Source organism: Pelobates fuscus, chromosome 5 (genome assembly GCF_036172605.1).
Source record: "Pelobates fuscus isolate aPelFus1 chromosome 5, aPelFus1.pri, whole genome shotgun sequence".
NCBI classification, from domain to species: domain Eukaryota; kingdom Metazoa; phylum Chordata; class Amphibia; order Anura; family Pelobatidae; genus Pelobates; species Pelobates fuscus.
In genome coordinates, this window is record NC_086321.1 from 297198830 (window position 1) to 297217319 (window position 18490).

The 18490-nt window shown below is 44.6% G+C and overlaps 1 protein-coding gene across 1 annotated transcript in view; it reads right to left on the minus strand.

The window, feature by feature from the left end:
- The window catches only part of LOC134611525 (guanine nucleotide-binding protein subunit alpha-11), a 50406-nt gene extending 39880 nt beyond the window's left edge, over positions 1–10526 (minus strand). The window contains exon 1 of the mRNA XM_063455472.1: positions 10127–10526. Coding sequence (XP_063311542.1) covers positions 10127–10262 — 136 coding nt within the window. The 5' untranslated portion in view covers positions 10263–10526. The remainder of the gene's footprint in view (positions 1–10126) is intronic.
- Between the last annotated feature and the right edge of the window lie 7964 nt (positions 10527–18490).

Genomic DNA, 18490 nt, shown 5'->3' on the forward strand with positions numbered 1-18490 from the left:
ATGTTTGTGTTCCTGACCCTATAGTGATCCTTTAAATAAACTTCAAGTTACATAAGGTTCTACATTGAGCACAACTAAGAAAGTGCAGTCCGCCCTCCTCACCCCTACATAGGGCATGTGTATGTTAGTAGCTGTCCCATACCTAATCTCAACAAATAAAGTCAAAGGGACACTATAGTAACCAAAACAACTTTTGATTAATGAAACCGTATCGATCATGCCCCTGCAGTCTCATTGCTCAATTATCTGTCATTTAGGATTTAAATCACTTTGTTTATGCACCACTTTACACCTCCCTGCATGAGACTTAAACAATTCCTGTAAGGAGTCATCTAATGTTTATACTTCCTTACTTGCAAATTATGTTTAATTTTAAAATGTCTGGTCTGCTGCTCTGCTAATAGATTGCTGGCCCTGCAGGTGCCTACTGTATCTCATTAAAGCTCAATTTACAGGGCAGGAGTTAGATGTTTAACCTCTTCCCGACTGGTGACGTACCAGGTACGTCCGACAAAAAACTGTCATTAACCTGGTACGTCATTTAGTAAATTGGCACTTAACTGATCGCTGGCAATTGCGATCCTGGGGTCTGCCTGGGAGCTCAGACAGACCCCCACTGCCCGATCCAGCCTTCCCGGGACATGTGATCGCGTGGTTCTCGCAATCACATGGCCGGAATAGCCGGCTTGTGCAGTGCCTGCAGGGGGCCTGCCTGAGTTAAATAAAAGTTTATAAAATAAATTGAAATAAAAATTAACAAAATAAAAATTTTTAAAAATGTAATTAAAAAATAATTATATACCGGTTTAAATTTGTTCTAACTGTATTTTGATAATATACATATTTAAATCAAAAAACATTTATAATGATGTTATAAATGCATATAGTCCCTTAACGACCTCGGACGTATCCATACCAATTTATGTCCAGCATTTCATCATCTCTAATTAATTCATTATATATGTTCCTTTCATTTGGAACAGTCATATATTGCTTTTATGTATTTTTGCATTTACCGGTCTTATGTATTTGTCTACATCTTATGAGACTTTATAAATATTGTTTTTAACCTAGTGGCAATGATTTGCATTTTAAATATATGTATGTATCATTTTATGCATGTACAAATACTGTTTTTATTAGTATAGAATATATTGGTTTAAACACCTAAACGTATGATTGATAATTAGGCAATTTACCGTATATACTCGAGTATAAGCAGAGTTTTTCAGCCCATTTTTTGGGCTGAAAAACCCCAACTCGGCTTATACTCGAGTCAAGGTCTGTATTATGGCAATTTTCATTGCCATAATACAGACTGGGGGGAGAGGGGGGCTGGCAGGAAGCTGTAACTTACCTTCACCGCAGCTCCTGTCAGCTCCCTTCTCTCTCCTCCGTCCGTGCAGCTCCCAGGTCAGCTTCCTCTGCAACTCTCGCGAGAGCCGCGGGGTCAGAGCGTTGCCACGGGTTACCGTGGCAACGCTCCGCGCGGCCGCAAGAGTTGCAGAGGAAGCTGACCTGGGAGCTGCACGGACGGAGGAGAGAGAAGGGAGCTGACAGGAGCTGCGGTGAAGGTAAGTTACAGCTTCCTGCCAGCCCCCCTCCTACAGCCCATCCACTGGACCACCAGGGAGTGAGAGCCCCCCTCCCTGGCCAGCTAACAGGCAGGGAGGGGGGACGAAAAAATAAAAATATTAATAAAACAAATAATAAGAAAAAAAAATATTACAATAATAATAACAAAAAAATTAATACAATTAATAATAAAATAAAAAAATAATTACCTAAAAATAAACAAAAAAAAAATATTAAGATAATAATTAAATAATAATTAATAAAATGCCCAACCCCCACCAATGCTCTGCGCACACACACACACACACACACACACTGCACTCACACATACACACACTGCATTCATACACACACTGCACTGCATTCATTATATACACACTGCATTCATACACACTGCACTGCATTCATTATACACACTCTGCATTCATCATTCATTATATACACACTGCATTCATTATACACACTCCTATACACTGCACTCATATACACACACACTACACTCATACACACACTGCATACACACTGCACTGCATTCATTATATACACACTGCATTCATACACACACTGCATTCATACACACACTGCATTCATACACACACTGCATTCATACACACACTGCATTCATACACACACTGCATTCATACACACACTGCATTCATACACACACTGCATTCATACACACACACTGCACTCATATACACACACTGCACTCATATACACACACTGCACTCATATACACACTGCACTCATACACACACTGCACTCATACACACACTGCACTCCATTCATTATATACACACTGCACTCATACACACTGCATACACACACACTGCATTCATATACACACTGCATTCATTATATACACACACTGTAAATAAATATTCAGTTAATATAATTTTTTTAGGATCTAATTTTATTTAGAAATTTACCAGTAGCTGCTTCATTTCCCACCCTAGTCTTATACTCGAGTCAATACGTTTTCCCAATTTTTGGGGGTAAAATTAGGGGCCTCGGCTTATATTCGGGTCGGCTTATACTCGAGTATATACGGTATATAAAGAAGAACTGAAGCACTAGACACTATTATGTCTCTGATGAAGTAGGGCCCATGCCCTACGAAACGCGCAAGACAGGCGTCCTAGCAACACACGGGATCAGACGCATGTACCAGCAGCACCACTAATCTCCACACGCAGGACCTGTTTGGAAAGTACCGCCACCGGAGGCATCTGTCCTGCACGTCCCCTGAAGTGAGGCTCCTGCTCGGGACGTGCTCACAGACACAAGCAATCCTCACCGGCAGCTGTATATTGAATCATCACAATCCGTATCCATCCTTAACAATCCGAAGGTCCTTGCTGTTATTTTTCAATGCATCAGTCTGGTAATGCATTTCACATGTAAAGTAATATTTTCACATAATTAAGTAATTTTATTGATTGCAATTTGGGGGACCTGCCTAACAACCCAGGACGAAAGTCCAAACATTTAATTTGCTAGCACTATATTTAACCCTGTAACTTTCCAAGATAAAACTTGTACATGGGGGGGCTACTGTTTTACTCGGTAGACTTCACTGAACACAAATATGAGTGTTTTTAAAACAGTAAAACATATCACAGCGATGATAGTCAGTGAAAGTGACTTTTTTTGCATTTTTCACACACAAACGGCACTTTCACTGATGTTATAATTGTTCTAATACATTTTACGGTTTTGATAATATTTGTACAACAGTACCCCCCATGTACAGGTTTTATAGTTTTGAAAGTTACAGGGTCAAATATAAGGCCGTTTTTTTACATTGAAATTTGCCAGATTGGTTATGTTGCCTTTGAGAGCCTATGTTAGCCCAGGAATGAGAATTACACCCATGATGGCATACCATTTGCAAAAGAAGACAACCCAAGGTATTGTAAATGGGGTATGTTCAGTCTTTTATAGTAGCCACTTAGTCAAAAACACTGGCCAAATTTAGCGTTCATAATTGTTTTTTGCATTTTTAACACACAAATATAAATGCTAACTTTGGCCAGTGTTTGTGACCAAGTGGCTACTAAAAAAGACTGGACATTCCCCATTTGCAATACCCTGGACTGTCTACTTTTCACAAATATATGGTTTGATGGTGGTAAATTACACTGGCCGGCTTCATAAATGTCCCAAATAGGACATGGGTGCATAATGACCAGCTGTGAAAATTCCAAGTTGGAAAACTGGAATTTGCACCCTCCAAATAAGGTCTTTTAGCCCCCAGAGAAATCGACATACCTATTTATGGGTGGTATCACTGTATTCGGGAGATGTTGCTGAACAAATATTAGGATGTTCTTTGGCAGTAACCCTTAAAGTTCTCAGTACATGTATTCTTAAATTGCTATGTGTGTCAATAAAATCAATGTTTTGGGGAGGCATAGATTGGTGGTAAAATGGTTGCATTAAAAAAGTCAAAATACCCCAAGTTTAATACCTTAGGTTGTCTTATTTTTAAAAAGATATACATGTGAAGGGTTATTCAGGGATTCCTGACAGATATCAGTGTTACAATGTAACTTTTGTTAATTTTGAAATAAAAAATGGTTTGGAAATAGCACAATGCTACTTGTACTTATTGCCCTATAAAACTTTCCCCAAAAAAGCTAAAACATGTTACCCATGCTAAATAGTTTCTAAATTTGTCCTGAGCTTAGAAATACCCCATGTTGTTTGGCAGTTGTAGATGCCCAACAGATTTGGGGGATCAAAGTTAGAAAAGTTCGTTTTTTTTTACATTTTTCATAATTTTATTTTTAAATAGTACATTATATGATACATTGAAAATAATTGTATCTTTAGAAAGACCATTTAATGGTGAGAAAACCAGTATATTATATGAGTGGGTACAGTAAATGAGTAAGAGGAAAATTACAGCTAAATACAAACACAGCAGAAATGAAAAAACAGCCCTGGTCCTTAAAAGGGACACTATAGCCACCTGAACAACTTCAGCTTAATGAGGTTGTTCAGTTGAGAACTATAGCTCCCTGCAGCCGCTCTCATGTAAACACAGTATTTTCTGAGAAAATACAGTGTTTACATTGAAAGCTAGAACACCTCCAGTTGCAGTCACTCTGAGTGAACCAGAGGGACTTCTGAGATGATTGAGGCATAATATGCCTCCATCCACTCAGATCTGCTGTGCACAAGCATCCTGTGATTTAGTATCTCCTCCCACTGCATGCAGACACTGAACATTCCTCATAGAGATGCATTGATTCAATTCATCTCTATGAGGAGATGCGGATTGGCCAGTGCGGTGTTTGAATCATGCTGGCTCTGCCTCCTTGTCAGTCTCAGCCAATCCTATGGGGAAGCACTGTGATTGGATCAGGCTATCACATGTCAGCAGACTGCTTGTTTTTCCTGAGTCTCAGCATGCAGATTTACAGCTTCTGGCTTGAATACAGTAAGATTTTTACTATATTTATGGAGGCATGAGGGGCCCAGGGGGGCTAGATGGTCGTGTTAACACTATAGGGTTAGGAATACATGTAGTTGCACTGGTGACTATAGTGTCCCTTTAACAGTAAGAAAATAAAAAATGGTCTGGTCACTAAGGGGTTAAAGTAACATCTGATTGAAAATTCAAGCATTTTGTTTTCAGGCAGGCTGCATCAATTAGGTGTGGCTAGGGCTGCATTGAGAGAAAAAGGGTATTTAACTCCTAAATGGCAGATAATTGAGCAGTAAGACTTTGAATGCATGATCTATACACAAAAACACTCCAGGCACCCAGACAACTTCTGCCCACTGAAGTGGCCTGGGTGTCAACTCCCACTACCCTTAACCCTGCAAGTGTAACTATTGCAGTTTTCATAAACTGCAATATTTACCTTGCAGGGTTAACTCCTCCTCTAGTGGCTGTCTACTAGACAGCCACTAGAGGGCACTTCAGTGTTTATAGCACACGAAAAGTGCTATGCAAGGACCTCCAGCGTCGCTAAAATCCCGCCAGAACAGCATTGAAAGCATTTTTCAATGCTTTCCTATGGGGAGGTCTAATGCATGTGCGCGGAATTGCTGCGCATTAGGTCTCCCCTGCCGTCGGCCGTGCATGCTCAATAGGTCTCCACTGCCGGATGACGTTTGTGGGGGAGGAGCGTGAGCGGACCCTGAACCAGCGCTGAGGGACATTGGTGCTGGATACAGGTAAGTCACTGAAGGGGTTTTAACCCCTTTAGCAACATGGGATGGGGGGTGGGAGGGAGAGGGGACCTGCAGTGCCAGGAAAACTGTTAGTTTTCCTGGCACTGGAGAGTCCCTTTAAGGTAAAGTTGTTTTGGTGACTAGTGTCCCTTTAAGCAGCTAATGTCTTATGTGTATTTTAACAATCACAGTTCTGTTTGAGAACAGTTCACACTCCACAGACCAAAATGAAAGACTTATGATTGGCCAAAATACCTTCTAATATGGGCAAAGCTCAAGGCTGATTGTGTAATGGGAGTGGAGAAAAACATAAATGTAAGCTACTCAACTCTGCATAAACCTCCATTCTGACACCATAAAAGATGCATTCTGAACAATAGCTCTACTAATCACCTGATATCAGAAATACAGATATCAGAAAACCTGGGCTGCCTATGTGTAGCTTAAAACATGTACTTGTAGAAACAACATGTTCAGTTCAATCCAATGCTTCTTACAGAAATGCACTGAGGACCTATGGTGCATGCATTAATCACTGAGCTCCACTAAATGGACCCTTCTAACAGTAAAATACTGAATACTATTTTAGGATAGTTTTGTTAATTTAATGTTTGGGTATATAACGCACATTAACAAAATTTGCAAGAAAGGAAGTGTAAACATGAAATCTCGCTTTACAGGTAGTGTTTAGGAAGATTGTGCAGTTGATTGCAGGTAAGTGTTACTAGGGCTGTATAAACAAAGTGATTTAGCTGCTAACTTGCACCAAACCTAACAAAACTGCTTAATTTATAGCGACACTATAGTCACCTGAACAACTTTAGCTTAATTAAGCAGTTTTGGTGTATAGAACATGCCCCTGCAGCCTTACTGCTCAATCCTCTGCCATTTAGGAGTTAAATCCCTTTGTTTATGAACCCTAGTCACACCTCCCTGCATGTGACTTGCACAGCCTTCCATAAACACTTCCTGTAAAGAGAGCCCTATTTAGGCTTTCTTTATTGCAAGTTCGGTTTAATTAAGATTTTCTTATCCCCTGCTATATTAATAGCTTGCTAGACCCTGCAAGAGCCTCCTGTATGTGATTAAAGTTCAATTTAGAGATTGAAATACAATTAAAGGTAAATTACATCTGTTTGAAAGTGAAACCAGTTTTTTTTCCATGCAGGCTCTGTCAATCATAGCCAGGGGAGGTGTGGCTAGGGCTGCATAAACAGAAACAAGGTGATTTAACTCCTAAATGACAGTGAATTGAGCAGTGAAATTGCAGGGGAATGATCTATACACTAAAACTGCTTTATTTAGCTAAAGTAATTTAGGTGACTATAGTGTTCCTTTAAGCTAAAGTTGTTTTGGCGACTATAGTGCCCTTTAATTGCAAATAAAATAAAGGGGGGGAAGGACCAAATCCAATGCTTTCTTTGAAAGACAGTTGTGTGTCATGCTGTGCAAGAAAACACAGAAAGTGAAAGCATCAAACATCTAAAGCAGTTCATGAAAGTGCTTTTGGTGGCTGACAATATGACAGGCACTTAGAGAGTGTGTTTTAAATGTATTATAATTTACATGTATACACTGCAGGGGAAGTGTAAGTAACAAAGCCACTTAATTAAAATAAAGTGGTTTGTGTGCTAAGTTTACACCTTTAAAGGGTTTCTCCAAGCACCCTGACCAGTTCAGTAATTTTAAGTGGTTATGGTACATTTCACAGAAAAAGCTGCACATGTGAAGTTTAAGTTGGAACTAGAGTACTGGAATTGCTAATGTACAAATGTCATTGCATATAATGGCAGAGAGTGGCTGAGAGTGGTCAGCTAAATGCTCTGCCAGTGAATGGCACCAGTATTAGCTTCCACATCTCTGCAGAAGCCAGACGCATGTCAACAGACCAACAAGAAGCTTCAGAGTCCTGTGGTGACCCGATTTAGGAGTCAAACGAAAGCTAAACAATTTGCTTGATTAAATACGGATACTTTGTATAAACAAGTCTGAGACATTATGCTAAAATGCAGAGCCATCACCAAAAAAAAAAAGAATGTATTGTGCCTGCTGAAGGCACTCCTTTTAGAACTTTGTCTCATACAGCATCTCGCAGTCTTCTCACTGCTGATATAAATGAGCAGCAGGGAAGTATTTCTTCATTTGAACATGACAGTGGTCCCAAAACATTTGTCTTTCATGTGCTCTACAAATAAAAGTGGGCCTTATCAACTAAGATACGCATTGTGTTACCTGCTGTGTTTCCTGTTCAATTGAAAATGCATGTATGCACACATCTTGTTGTGTTAATTATGTGTGACTTTATATCCAAGTAAGCAAGAGGCTAGTTATGAGTGTATTTATAAATATACTTCTAAGCAGGTGTGCATTCTACGGAAATCTGTCAAGGCCTGTACAGACAACTGATAGTGGCTGACCTTTGTCACTGTGAACTAGGAATCCTTTTGAGTTTAACAAAAGTGTAACAATTGAGCATGAGCTTAAAAGGTGGGTGCCAAATATTAGCAATCTTGGAATTAAATTTGCTAACTCTAAGATTGTCTCTGCATATAACGCTCACATACCACTTTACTTGTAATCCGCATGTCCTTGAACATAGAGAGACCTTATTGCAAGCCAGTTTGAAAAGGGCACTCTTGTTTCTGTTTGTATAACTTTTTTGTTATTACTTGAAAGCACTGTTGAATACTTATTTATAAAATATTTTAATAGGATGGATACTTTGAGATTTCTCTCGTTTTCAAACATGTCCCGGGAATATGTTGATGCTCTACAAATAAAAATATTTTTTAATGATCTATGCCATCATAAGCCATCAAATTCTATATTTTAATGGCCCACCCAACTACTTACTTTTGGGCAGTATAGAGCACCCAAAACAAAATAGATGACCATTTCATTTTGGCATGAATATACCTAGTCAAAATGTTGATGACATAGTGTAGCAACTGTTTCTAAAGGGGTCAAGAGAGTGCCATTGTTGCTATTTATATGGTACATGGCATAACTGCATCAACTGTACCACACCCCTTCTCTCCAAAAAAAAAATGCAACCTTTAACGTGCCAAGAAAACACGGAACAGTAAAGTGTGTATTATTGAAATGAAAAATAATATCACTGATTGTTCCTTGAGACTGAAGGTCACTTGGTTTCTGAATGTCTCCAGAACCCTGAGATGGCATAAATTTCCATTAATATATACTTCATTGTTATGTAACATTTATATAGCACATTTATTTAACCCCTTAAGGACCAAACTTCTGGAATGAAAGGGAATCATGACGACATGTCGTGTCCTTAAGGGGTTAAAATAATGATGTAGGGTTCGAGTAAGGTAATGTCATTAATGGGAGAATGAGTTAATGGTGGCAGATGCAGATAAGAGTTCTCTCAGTAATCTCAGGCAAGTGTGGTGACCTACAACTGCAGTGTCACAAATTTAGTTTTTAATGCATGGTGTGTTATATATATATATATATATAAAAATAACAGACAGAGAGAGAGCGCGCGAGCACACTAAATGGACTTTCAATCTTCTATCACCATCCATCTTTATTCACAATAGTTATGTGACATCTATGTTTCAGTCTCTCCAGACTTTCATCAGGATGAAAGTCTGCAGAGACTAAAACGTCGTACTGTGAATAAAGATGGAAGGTGATTTAAAGTCCAGTGCGTGCTTTCCTTTGTATTTTCCTATATTGCTGAGGCTAGAGACTGTACCTTGGCAAGCATTACGAACTGTTTGTACAGGACCGTGGTGTGTGTGTGTATATATATATATATATATATATATATATATATACACACACACACACACACACACACACACACAAACTTCTTAAAGAAAACCCTGGGATATATTCCTGGCGATGTACATCAAGCAGAACTAGCCATAAACCTGTGAATTTCTGTACAAGGTGTACGTGCATCCCTTCAGCGAGACATCTTTGGAAATGTCACTTTGGGGTTAAACCTTAGCTTCTTCAGCAGTGGATGGCAAATTAAGACATATCAGCTGCTTCTCCACAATGCACAGCCAGCCTGGGTGAGCATTATGGGAAGTGTAGTTACAGAAGGGTTAGCCACCATTGCATTCTCACACCCAGCTATTCCAGCCCGCACCCCCTTTAATCTTATGATTGAGTCTGCCAGCCAAGCCTTCACTCGATCAGATCTTCAGCCTCACACAATTCTGCAAGCAGACCCTGAGCTCCCCAGGTATCCCGTGCCCTGTCACAGCCAGGCCCTGATCATGCTGACATTTTAACTCTTTACCTGGATAGCACCACCTACTCTGGTCATTTCACTCCCCCTCCTCCCCCTTTATCGCCACCATGCCTGGCCGCCTATGGCACTCCGTACCTAGCAGCAGCAGTTTCAGCTCCCGGCGGGAGTCTCTCTTGTCCCTCTTGAGTTGCTTCTCGATCTCAGCGTTGATCCTCTTGGACTCCTTCACCTCCTCACTCAGGCAGCAGGCCATCATGGAGTTCAGAGTCATCCCTTCCCCCCGGCACTGCGGCCCGCACCGGGGGCCTCTCCCACCCGGGGGGGAGACACTCGCTCTCTACCCCAGCTCCGAGCTTGATCACAGGCCACCGAGCATCCGGCCGAAGGTGCAGGAGGTGGGAGGGGGCGGACACCACGCTCTTCCCCTCCCAGCTTAGCTCTGTGTGTCCGGGGGTTTCCGCTCCCTCAAGCCCGGAGCTGCCACAATCTAACCTGACGGCAAGAAAACAATCCCTGACAGGCCGCTCTTCCGGCCAATAGGGAGCCGCGAGATCACGCGGTGACTGGGCGGAGACTCACTCTTCGCTAGGGTTTGGTTGCTCTGTTCCTGTTGGAAGCGGGGCGTGGCCGCTGAGGATTGTGGGTAAACGTACGAGGGCGCTGTACTCTGCTTGTTACCATGGAGATCAAGGCCTAGCACTTAGGCCTACCTTGGGCGACAGGCCAGTTGTGCATTCAGTGTTAGTCACAGTGTGTTCAGGAATGCAAGCTGCTGCAGGGCCCAAGTTTTAATAAATGTTTGCATTGTACCATGGTGTTTGACATGTGGGAATTCATTTCGGTCATTATCAACCTAAAAAAAATATTGAGAATTGATATTATTTATATATGTTTATAAAATATTTTTACCAAGATGGATATTAATTTCATTGGGTTTTCAAGTATTGGCCAAGAAACAGACCATTGTTACAATAGGGTACACTTTATATATGAAGAAAAGATTGGTATGTTCTAAATCGCACGGTTTTCAGATTATGTACATTTTGATAATAGGCAGGAAAGCAGTTGTTTGCTCTACACGGAGCACAGTGTTTAACCCTCCAAGCAATTCGAGCAGAAAAGTGTGTTACTGTATAAAGTCGATGAACTTGCACAATGTTCTGTTTTGAAAGTGTCATAACACTAGGTTTGCTAGGTGTTCTTTATTTGACCAGACAGTCCACTATTTGAGCAGACTGACAGGTAGAATCTGCTGTAAAAACAGGCATTGAAATGACCAGCATTTTCTTCTTGTTCTGTGTTTCCCAAACAAGTCCTCAGGGCCAGCACGACCGCTAGGCGGATAAGGCAGTTGTCTAGGGCGCACTGGCCCTGGGGGCGATGTCTTCAGGTGACCGGAAGGAGAAGAGTGCACAGCACATCGCTTCCCTCCTGGTCACTACATGTAGAGTGGCTCAGCCGCTGATACGGTTTATTTATGTTCGTTTGAATCATAAGACTAACAGCCTTGTACATTGCAACATGGTAAGGCGAAAAAACTACATATGTAGTTTTTCGCCTTACCATGCCAGAATGTCATATACGTAGTCTTGGCACATGACCATCTATGTTCTCTCATATTCTAAGAAGACACTACCCCTACATCCTCCTGTTCTAAGGAGCCTCCACCTAGTAATATTACTTGGATAAGTTTTATATCAATGATTTGTCATATACTTTCACCATTGTTGTGATCACCAGACTGACATGCATTTGTACATCACATATTCACTTGCTATGTGTTCATGCACGAAGATAGCTCTCTTTCAAAAATAAGTCCATGGCAAGGCTGAGGTTTTCTTTCTGCGAGAGCTTCCAACTTTTCGAACAGCCATGGATCGCGGTAGAGGAGCTTATCTATCCTCTACCCGGTCTGTCAGGAAGTGCCTGCAAGAAGTGCTGAACTGCTTCTTGTCATACCGGAGAGAGGGAAAAAAACTCCTCTACCACGGTCCGCAGCTCAGCCATGCTACATGGAGGAGGGAGGTGAGCTTTTACTGAGGGGAGAGACCACAAGGGGGGAGGCAGACAAAGGGCTGGGGGGGGGGGGGGGGGACAGAGACACGCGCATAAGGGCTGGGTGGGACAAGGGGCACCCGAGGAGCTGGGGGCAGGGGGCAAAGAGTGGCTGTGAAGAGAAAGACACACAAAGGGGCTGGGAGAAGAAAGAGACACACAAAGTTGACAATTCTTGTTTTTTGTGGGGGTGTCGCAAGTAGTTGGGAGGGGAGCAAGAGTGCCTAATGCAGGTGGCCTAAGTTGAACCAAAAATATTATAGTACACCAATCTACGTTGTCTTGGGCCCTATGTGTCACTTATTAAAACAAGAGAAAAAACATAAACGTATCAACAGAAGCAAAAGCATAACAATACAAGAACTTGGATAATAGGTTAATGTGCATGGGCAATAGTGATGTGGAGCAGGAGTGTCTGAAAATGTCCAATATACAGCCAACAAGCTGTTATTCCTAGTGGGTTGGTACATTAGCACTTTTGTTTCTGTTTATGTAGCCCTAGCCACAGCTCCCCTGGCTGTTACTTACACAGCCTGCATGAAAAAGAATGGTTTAATTTTCAATGAGATTTTTTTTTTTTTTTTATTCAGAGGTTTTATTAAGGTCATGCAATAGTTACAGGTGGGTGTGATCACACAGATGTCCGAGTACAGTGACATGAAGTTCAGTATGGTATACAATGCAATAACAGGTTGAGAGCGTACTGTGCATACATAGTAAATTACATGTCTAACATCGGTTGCTAAGAGAGGTTTGTTCAGTTGATAAGATATTGATGAGGTTATGTTACTCAGTGGGGTCAAGTTGTGGTTCGCAGCCCTCGCGAGCAGCGGTGTTGGTCTTTCAATGAGGTTTTGGTGAGGCCGCCCCGTGGGGGGGGGGAGGTAGGGGATTGGCAGTCTGTTCGTTAGCGTGTGGTGGGGGGGCCGTCTCGGGGGTGTTGTCACGTGTGTGTGTTGGGTGGCGTAGTTGTGTCTCCGGGGGTTAGTGGAGTTGTGTGTGTCCTTCCTATGTCCCGCGGGATAAGGTGGGGGGGGGGGGAAGTGTGTGTATCTTGGTTCGTCGGTTGTCTTGTGCAATTACTTGTCTCGGCGTTGCTTCGTCCCTGGCGGGCTGTGTGTGGTCAGAGCCAGCCCGAGGAGGGCGGGGGAAAATAGGGGGGAAAAGGGTAAGGAGGGGTGGATGGGTTTAAGGTGAGCAGGGTAAGGAGTGGCGGGGTGGGGGTGGACTAGGGGGGGAGCTGTGTCCCTGTCCCACTGCAGCTCTCCCCGCCCCCGGCCCGGGGTCGGCGGTCGTGGCGGAGGCCAGCCACCTTAGCCAGTGGTACCAGGTGTTATGATATCTCTGTATACGTCCCGCCGCCGAGAGTACGAGCTCCTCAATACATCTGAGGTCCTCCACTCTGGTCATCCACTCTCTCATCGTCGGGGCTGTGGTACGTTTCCAGTGTCTCGGAATGAGGCTTCGGGACGCGTTTAGTAGGTGCGGTATCACTGATTTTTTGAATTTGTTCATGGGGATTGGGGTCAGTTGGAGGAGGTAGGTTTCAGGTGTGAGTTGTAGGTTCGCTTCTGTTACGGTCTCCAGGGTTGTGTGGATTTCTTTCCAGAAGGGTTTGATGAGTGGGCAGGTCCACCAAATATGGAAGAGTGTTCCCAATTCTCTCCCGCATCTCCAGCATTCCAGTTCGCGGGTGGCTTTCATAACCGATAGTTTCTCTGGTGTGTTGTACCAGTGTGAGAGCATTTTATATCCTGCTTCCTGGAATTTCGTGGCTATGGAGGCCTTATGTATAAGTGTGAACACAGTGGTCCATTGTTCCCCGGTGAGTACGTGTCCTAGGTCTTTTTCCCAGTATCTAGTGAAGTATGGGAGAGGTGCATCGTTGGGGGGTGTGGTTTGTAGGCGGTAGAGGAAGGAGACTGCGTGCGGTGGGGACGGGGGGTTTGAGCAAATTGCCTCAAAGGTAGAGAGTGTCCGTGATGCTGAGTCCAGCCCAGGTATGTTCTTCAGGAATCTGGTCAATTGGTGGTGTCTGAAGCGAAGTGGCCAGTTATGTGGGTTGTTCGGAACCAGGTCTCCCAGAGGCGTGATCGTGCCTTGTTTGTATATGTCATTTATCCTACAAGGGTACGGTAGTCCCAATGTCGTGGTATAGCGAGGATCCTCCGCTGGAGGGAATATTGGGTTGTGTGATATGGGGCACAGAGGCGAGAGCTCCGGGGCAAGGTTTTTGTGCGGCGCTATGTGTCTCCAGACTTTCATGGTGGCACATAGGGTTGGGTGTCGTTTCGGTAGTTCGCCGGTCATGGCCTTCAGTAGCCAAGGGAGAAGAGATAGAGGTATTTGTGAGAAACTTGCTTCTATTGGAATCCAGAGTTTGTCTTTTGGGTAGTGCGTCCATTCTATCAGGCGCTGGAGGTGGACGGCCCGTCGATATTTAGCCAGGTCTGGTAGTCCTAGTCCCCCGTGCTGCTTGGGTTTTGTGAGGGTGGCGAAGTTCAGTCTTGCTCTTTTGCGATACCAGACATAGTCTGTAATTATCTGTCTGGTTTGTGTGAAAAAGATTTTGGGGATGTGTATTGGTAGGGTTTGTAGGAGATATAGAAGACGTGGGAGTATGTTCATTTTAAGTACGCTGATCCTCCCTAACCATGTGATGTGAGGGAGTTGCCAGGAGTTTAGATCCTTTTTTATCCGGTCGTGGAGGGGCGGGAAGTTAATGCGGAAGGTGTCTGAGAGGTCCGCCGATAGCCAAGTCCCCAGGTATTTGATTGCCTCAGAGCACCAGTGGAGGGGGAAGTCTTTTTGCAGTGTGGTTACCAATGCTTGGGGGCATCCTACATTAAGGATTTCTGATTTCGTGAAGTTTATTTTTAGGTTTTACAGCGTGCCGTAAATGTCGAATTGATGCAGTAGCTCTCTGAGGGAAGATGCTGGGTTGGTGATAGTGAATAGGAGATCGTCCGCATATGCAGATACTTTGCTGTCTCCCCAGCTGCCTCTGATCCCAGTGATGTCGGGTTGGGTTCGAATGGCGTTAAGGAACGGTTCCAGGCTGATGACGAAGAGCAGAGGCGATAGTGGGCATCCCTGTCTTGTGCCGTTTCTAATCTCAAATGGGTCAGAGAGGATTCCGTTTACTTGTACTCGGGCAGCTGGGTTGGTGTATAGGGCCGATATCCATGCCATCATGTGTGGTCCCATCCCGAGGTGTTCAAGTGTGGCCATCAGGAAGGACCAGTCCACCCTGTCAAACGCCTTTTCCGCGTCTGTTGAAACCAGCAGGGTGGGCGATGAATCCCTCCTTGCTGCGTGGATCAGATTGAGTGCCTTGATGGTGTTGTCTCTGGCTTCTCGTCCCTCAACAAATCCCACCTGGTCAGGGTGGATGAGGTCCGGCAATAAGGGTGGATGCGCAGGGCCAGGATCTTGGCAAATAGCTTAAGATCAGCGTTTAGCAGGGATATCGGACGGTAGCTAGTGCAGGAGGACGGGTCCTTTCCTTCTTTCGGTATTACCACAACATGGGCTAGGAGCGTCTTGGGGTCCAGGAAGCTTCCGTTTTGGATAGAGTTATATAAGGTTAGCATATGGGGAGTGAGGACATCCGCAAACATCTTATAGTATTTCGCCGTGTATCCATCTGGTCCTGGGCTCTTTCCTTGTTTAGCCAGTTTTATGGCTAAGCGTATTTCTTCGCTCGTGATGTCTTCCTCCAGTGTGGATATGGCCTGAGGCGTAAGCTTGGAAGTCAAGTTCTGCGCAATATATTCTTACTGGCGTGCTGTGAAGGTCTCCTCTGCAGTGTTCGCGCGTGAGTTGTTCGGAGGTATGCAGTACAGGGAGGAGTAGTATTGTCGGAAACCTTCAGCTATGGCTTTTGGTGTGAGCAGGGGTGTCCCCGCCGTGGAGATCTTTTGTTCGTAACTCTTGAGCCTCTGCATCCTCAGTGCCCTTGCAAGCAGTTTGCCGCTTTTGTTTCCAAATTCGTAGAATGTTTTCTTTGTAAGTTGGAACTGGAATTGAATCTTTGATTGGAGGCATGAGTTGAGTTTCGCTCTGGCCTCCAGGAGTTGTTTGTGGGTGGCGTCGTGAAGGGTGTGTTTGTTTGTTGCTTCCAGTTGGGCTATCCGGGTGACAAGGAGTGTGATTTCTTGTGCGCGTGATTTTTTCAGGCGGGTGCCTCTAATGACACACTTGTGTGCTTCCCAGATGGTGGGTTGTGTGGATTCAGGTGGCTTATTGGTGAGGAAGAAGTGCTCTAGGGCGTATTTCTGTCTGAATTAGTGGGTCCTCTAGGAGGGATTCATTTAACTTCCACGTCCATTGCGATCTGATGGGTTTGGGATTTTCGATGGTAAGGATCACCGGTGCGTGGTCTGACCAAGTCATGGGCATTATGAGGGCCGCTATCAGTGTGTCTAGGTCCCTGTGTTGGGTGAAAAAGTAATCCAGTCTCGAGTAGGATCTGTGTGGTGCCGAATAATAGGTATAGTCCCTATCTGCATGGTGGAGGATGTGCCAGGAGTCTGCAAACTGGTGGGTCGAGAGGAGAGTCCTTATGCCCCTAAGGACATGGTCCGGTATCGTAGACGTGCCTTTATAATGGTGCCTTCTCCGATAACGGTGCCTTCTCCGAATGTTTCCAGAGTTCTAAGGGCAGCGGCCAGGAACGTTCTTTGGCCCTTATTTGGGAGGTACAGGTTCGCGAGTGTGATTTTGGAGTCGCCTATTACCCCTTTGAGGAAGAGGTATCTGCCTTCTGTGTCCTTTTCTTCCGCTTCCAAGTGGAACTGGATATCTGCTGAAAATAGTATGGACACACCCTTGGATTTAGTCAAGGGGTTGTGTGCGAAGTAGCCGATGGGGTAATGTTTGTTGGAGAACTTTGGGGCCTGGGGTGTATGGAAGTGGGTCTCCTGGAAGAAGGCGATCGACACTCCCAGCGCCTTGATCTCTCGTAGCGCTCTGGCCCGTTTATGTGGGGAGTTGAGGCCCCTCGCGTTGATCGTGTAGAGGTTGAGGCCAGTCTTGTCGTTTCTGCCAGCGCCAGGGGCGCAGAGAGCGGGAGGGGGCGAGCTCATTTCGTGGAGCTACGTCCGTGCCGAAGCCGTTGGCGGGGTAGGGAGGGCAGGGGGAGGTATAGGCAGGTGGAAATATCTGGGTTCTAGGTAGGTAGGAAGGGAAGAGAGGTCTGCAGGGTTATGGAGGGAGGGAGAGGGGGATCAGATGTCAAAAAAGTGAATGGTGTGGAGTAACTCCTATGGGTGTTGTCGGGTCGCCGGGGCGACGGTAGTTAGGGGTAATGTGCCGCTGGTAGGTGGGAGTCTAGGGACGTTGTCCCCTGTGTCCACCTCACAGGTTGCTGGCAGTAAACCCGTGGGGTTGGTGGCGCCAGGGGGAGGGTGGGTCGCCCTCTAGTGACTTCTTGTTGGACGGTGTGTCACAGTTGGTCCACTTCCGAACCTAGCTGCTTCCTAGTTTTGGTGCTTAAAGGATTGTGGAACCCATGTAGGGCGGGGCCGTGGGAGCGGTCTATGATTCGTGTGAGCGGGCTTCCGTGTCTGCCCCCTCGTGGGTCGTATCATGAGGTATGCGTGGTGAGAGTATTCTAGGGAGTTTAAGGGAGAACATCATGCAAGGTATAAACACTCTGTATATAACATCATCAAAGAGAACATTTGTAACATTCAAAACATTTAAAACAATGTGACCGTGCCCGTATGACGGGGCCATCCTGTGGTGTATGTCGTTAGGTTGTGTTATGTGGGTCACCCGAGGCCTAGAGGTACCCTTCCCGGGGAGAGAAAACGAATAAATAAATAATAATAATATAAAAAAATTAAAAAAAAGAGGGGGGGGGGAGGGGGTCTTAATGCTATCTGGAGTACATCCCGGGTTTAGCGGTTGTCTCATTGAAGCCGAAATGCCCTCCGTGTGGGGAGTCTCGTATCTTGCTCGGTTATGCGTAAGTTAGTGAGTGACCAGTAGTGGTTGGTGTCCTTGTGGGGCGGCAGTTTCGTACGGTCAGTCGGTGAGTTCGTTAGAGTGTGTAACTGAGTGATCCAGTTCAACTAGGGTGTCCCTGTTCCCTGTATTTCTAGTTTGTCACCAGTGTGTGGTGTTGAGCAATTTGTCCTGTAGGTGCGAGGGTGAGTGTGTCTCTGGAGATGGTGTGTGAGTGTTGTCACTGTGTGTGCTGTCATGTGGTGTTGTATCTGAGGGGGTTGTGGTCCCCTGGGGTTTACTTGCGCTTCTGGTGCTCTTCCCCATTGTTTTCGTTCAGGTACGGTATCATGGTGTTCAGTCTTTATGGTTTGCGGATGGGGGGTTTCCAAAAAAGGGGGATGGTGGAGCATGTTCGGTAAGGGGCAGTTTTCCAGCCCATCGTGGGGAGGCGAATCCAGACTCGTGTCGGGTGGTTCATGTGTGAGGTGGTGA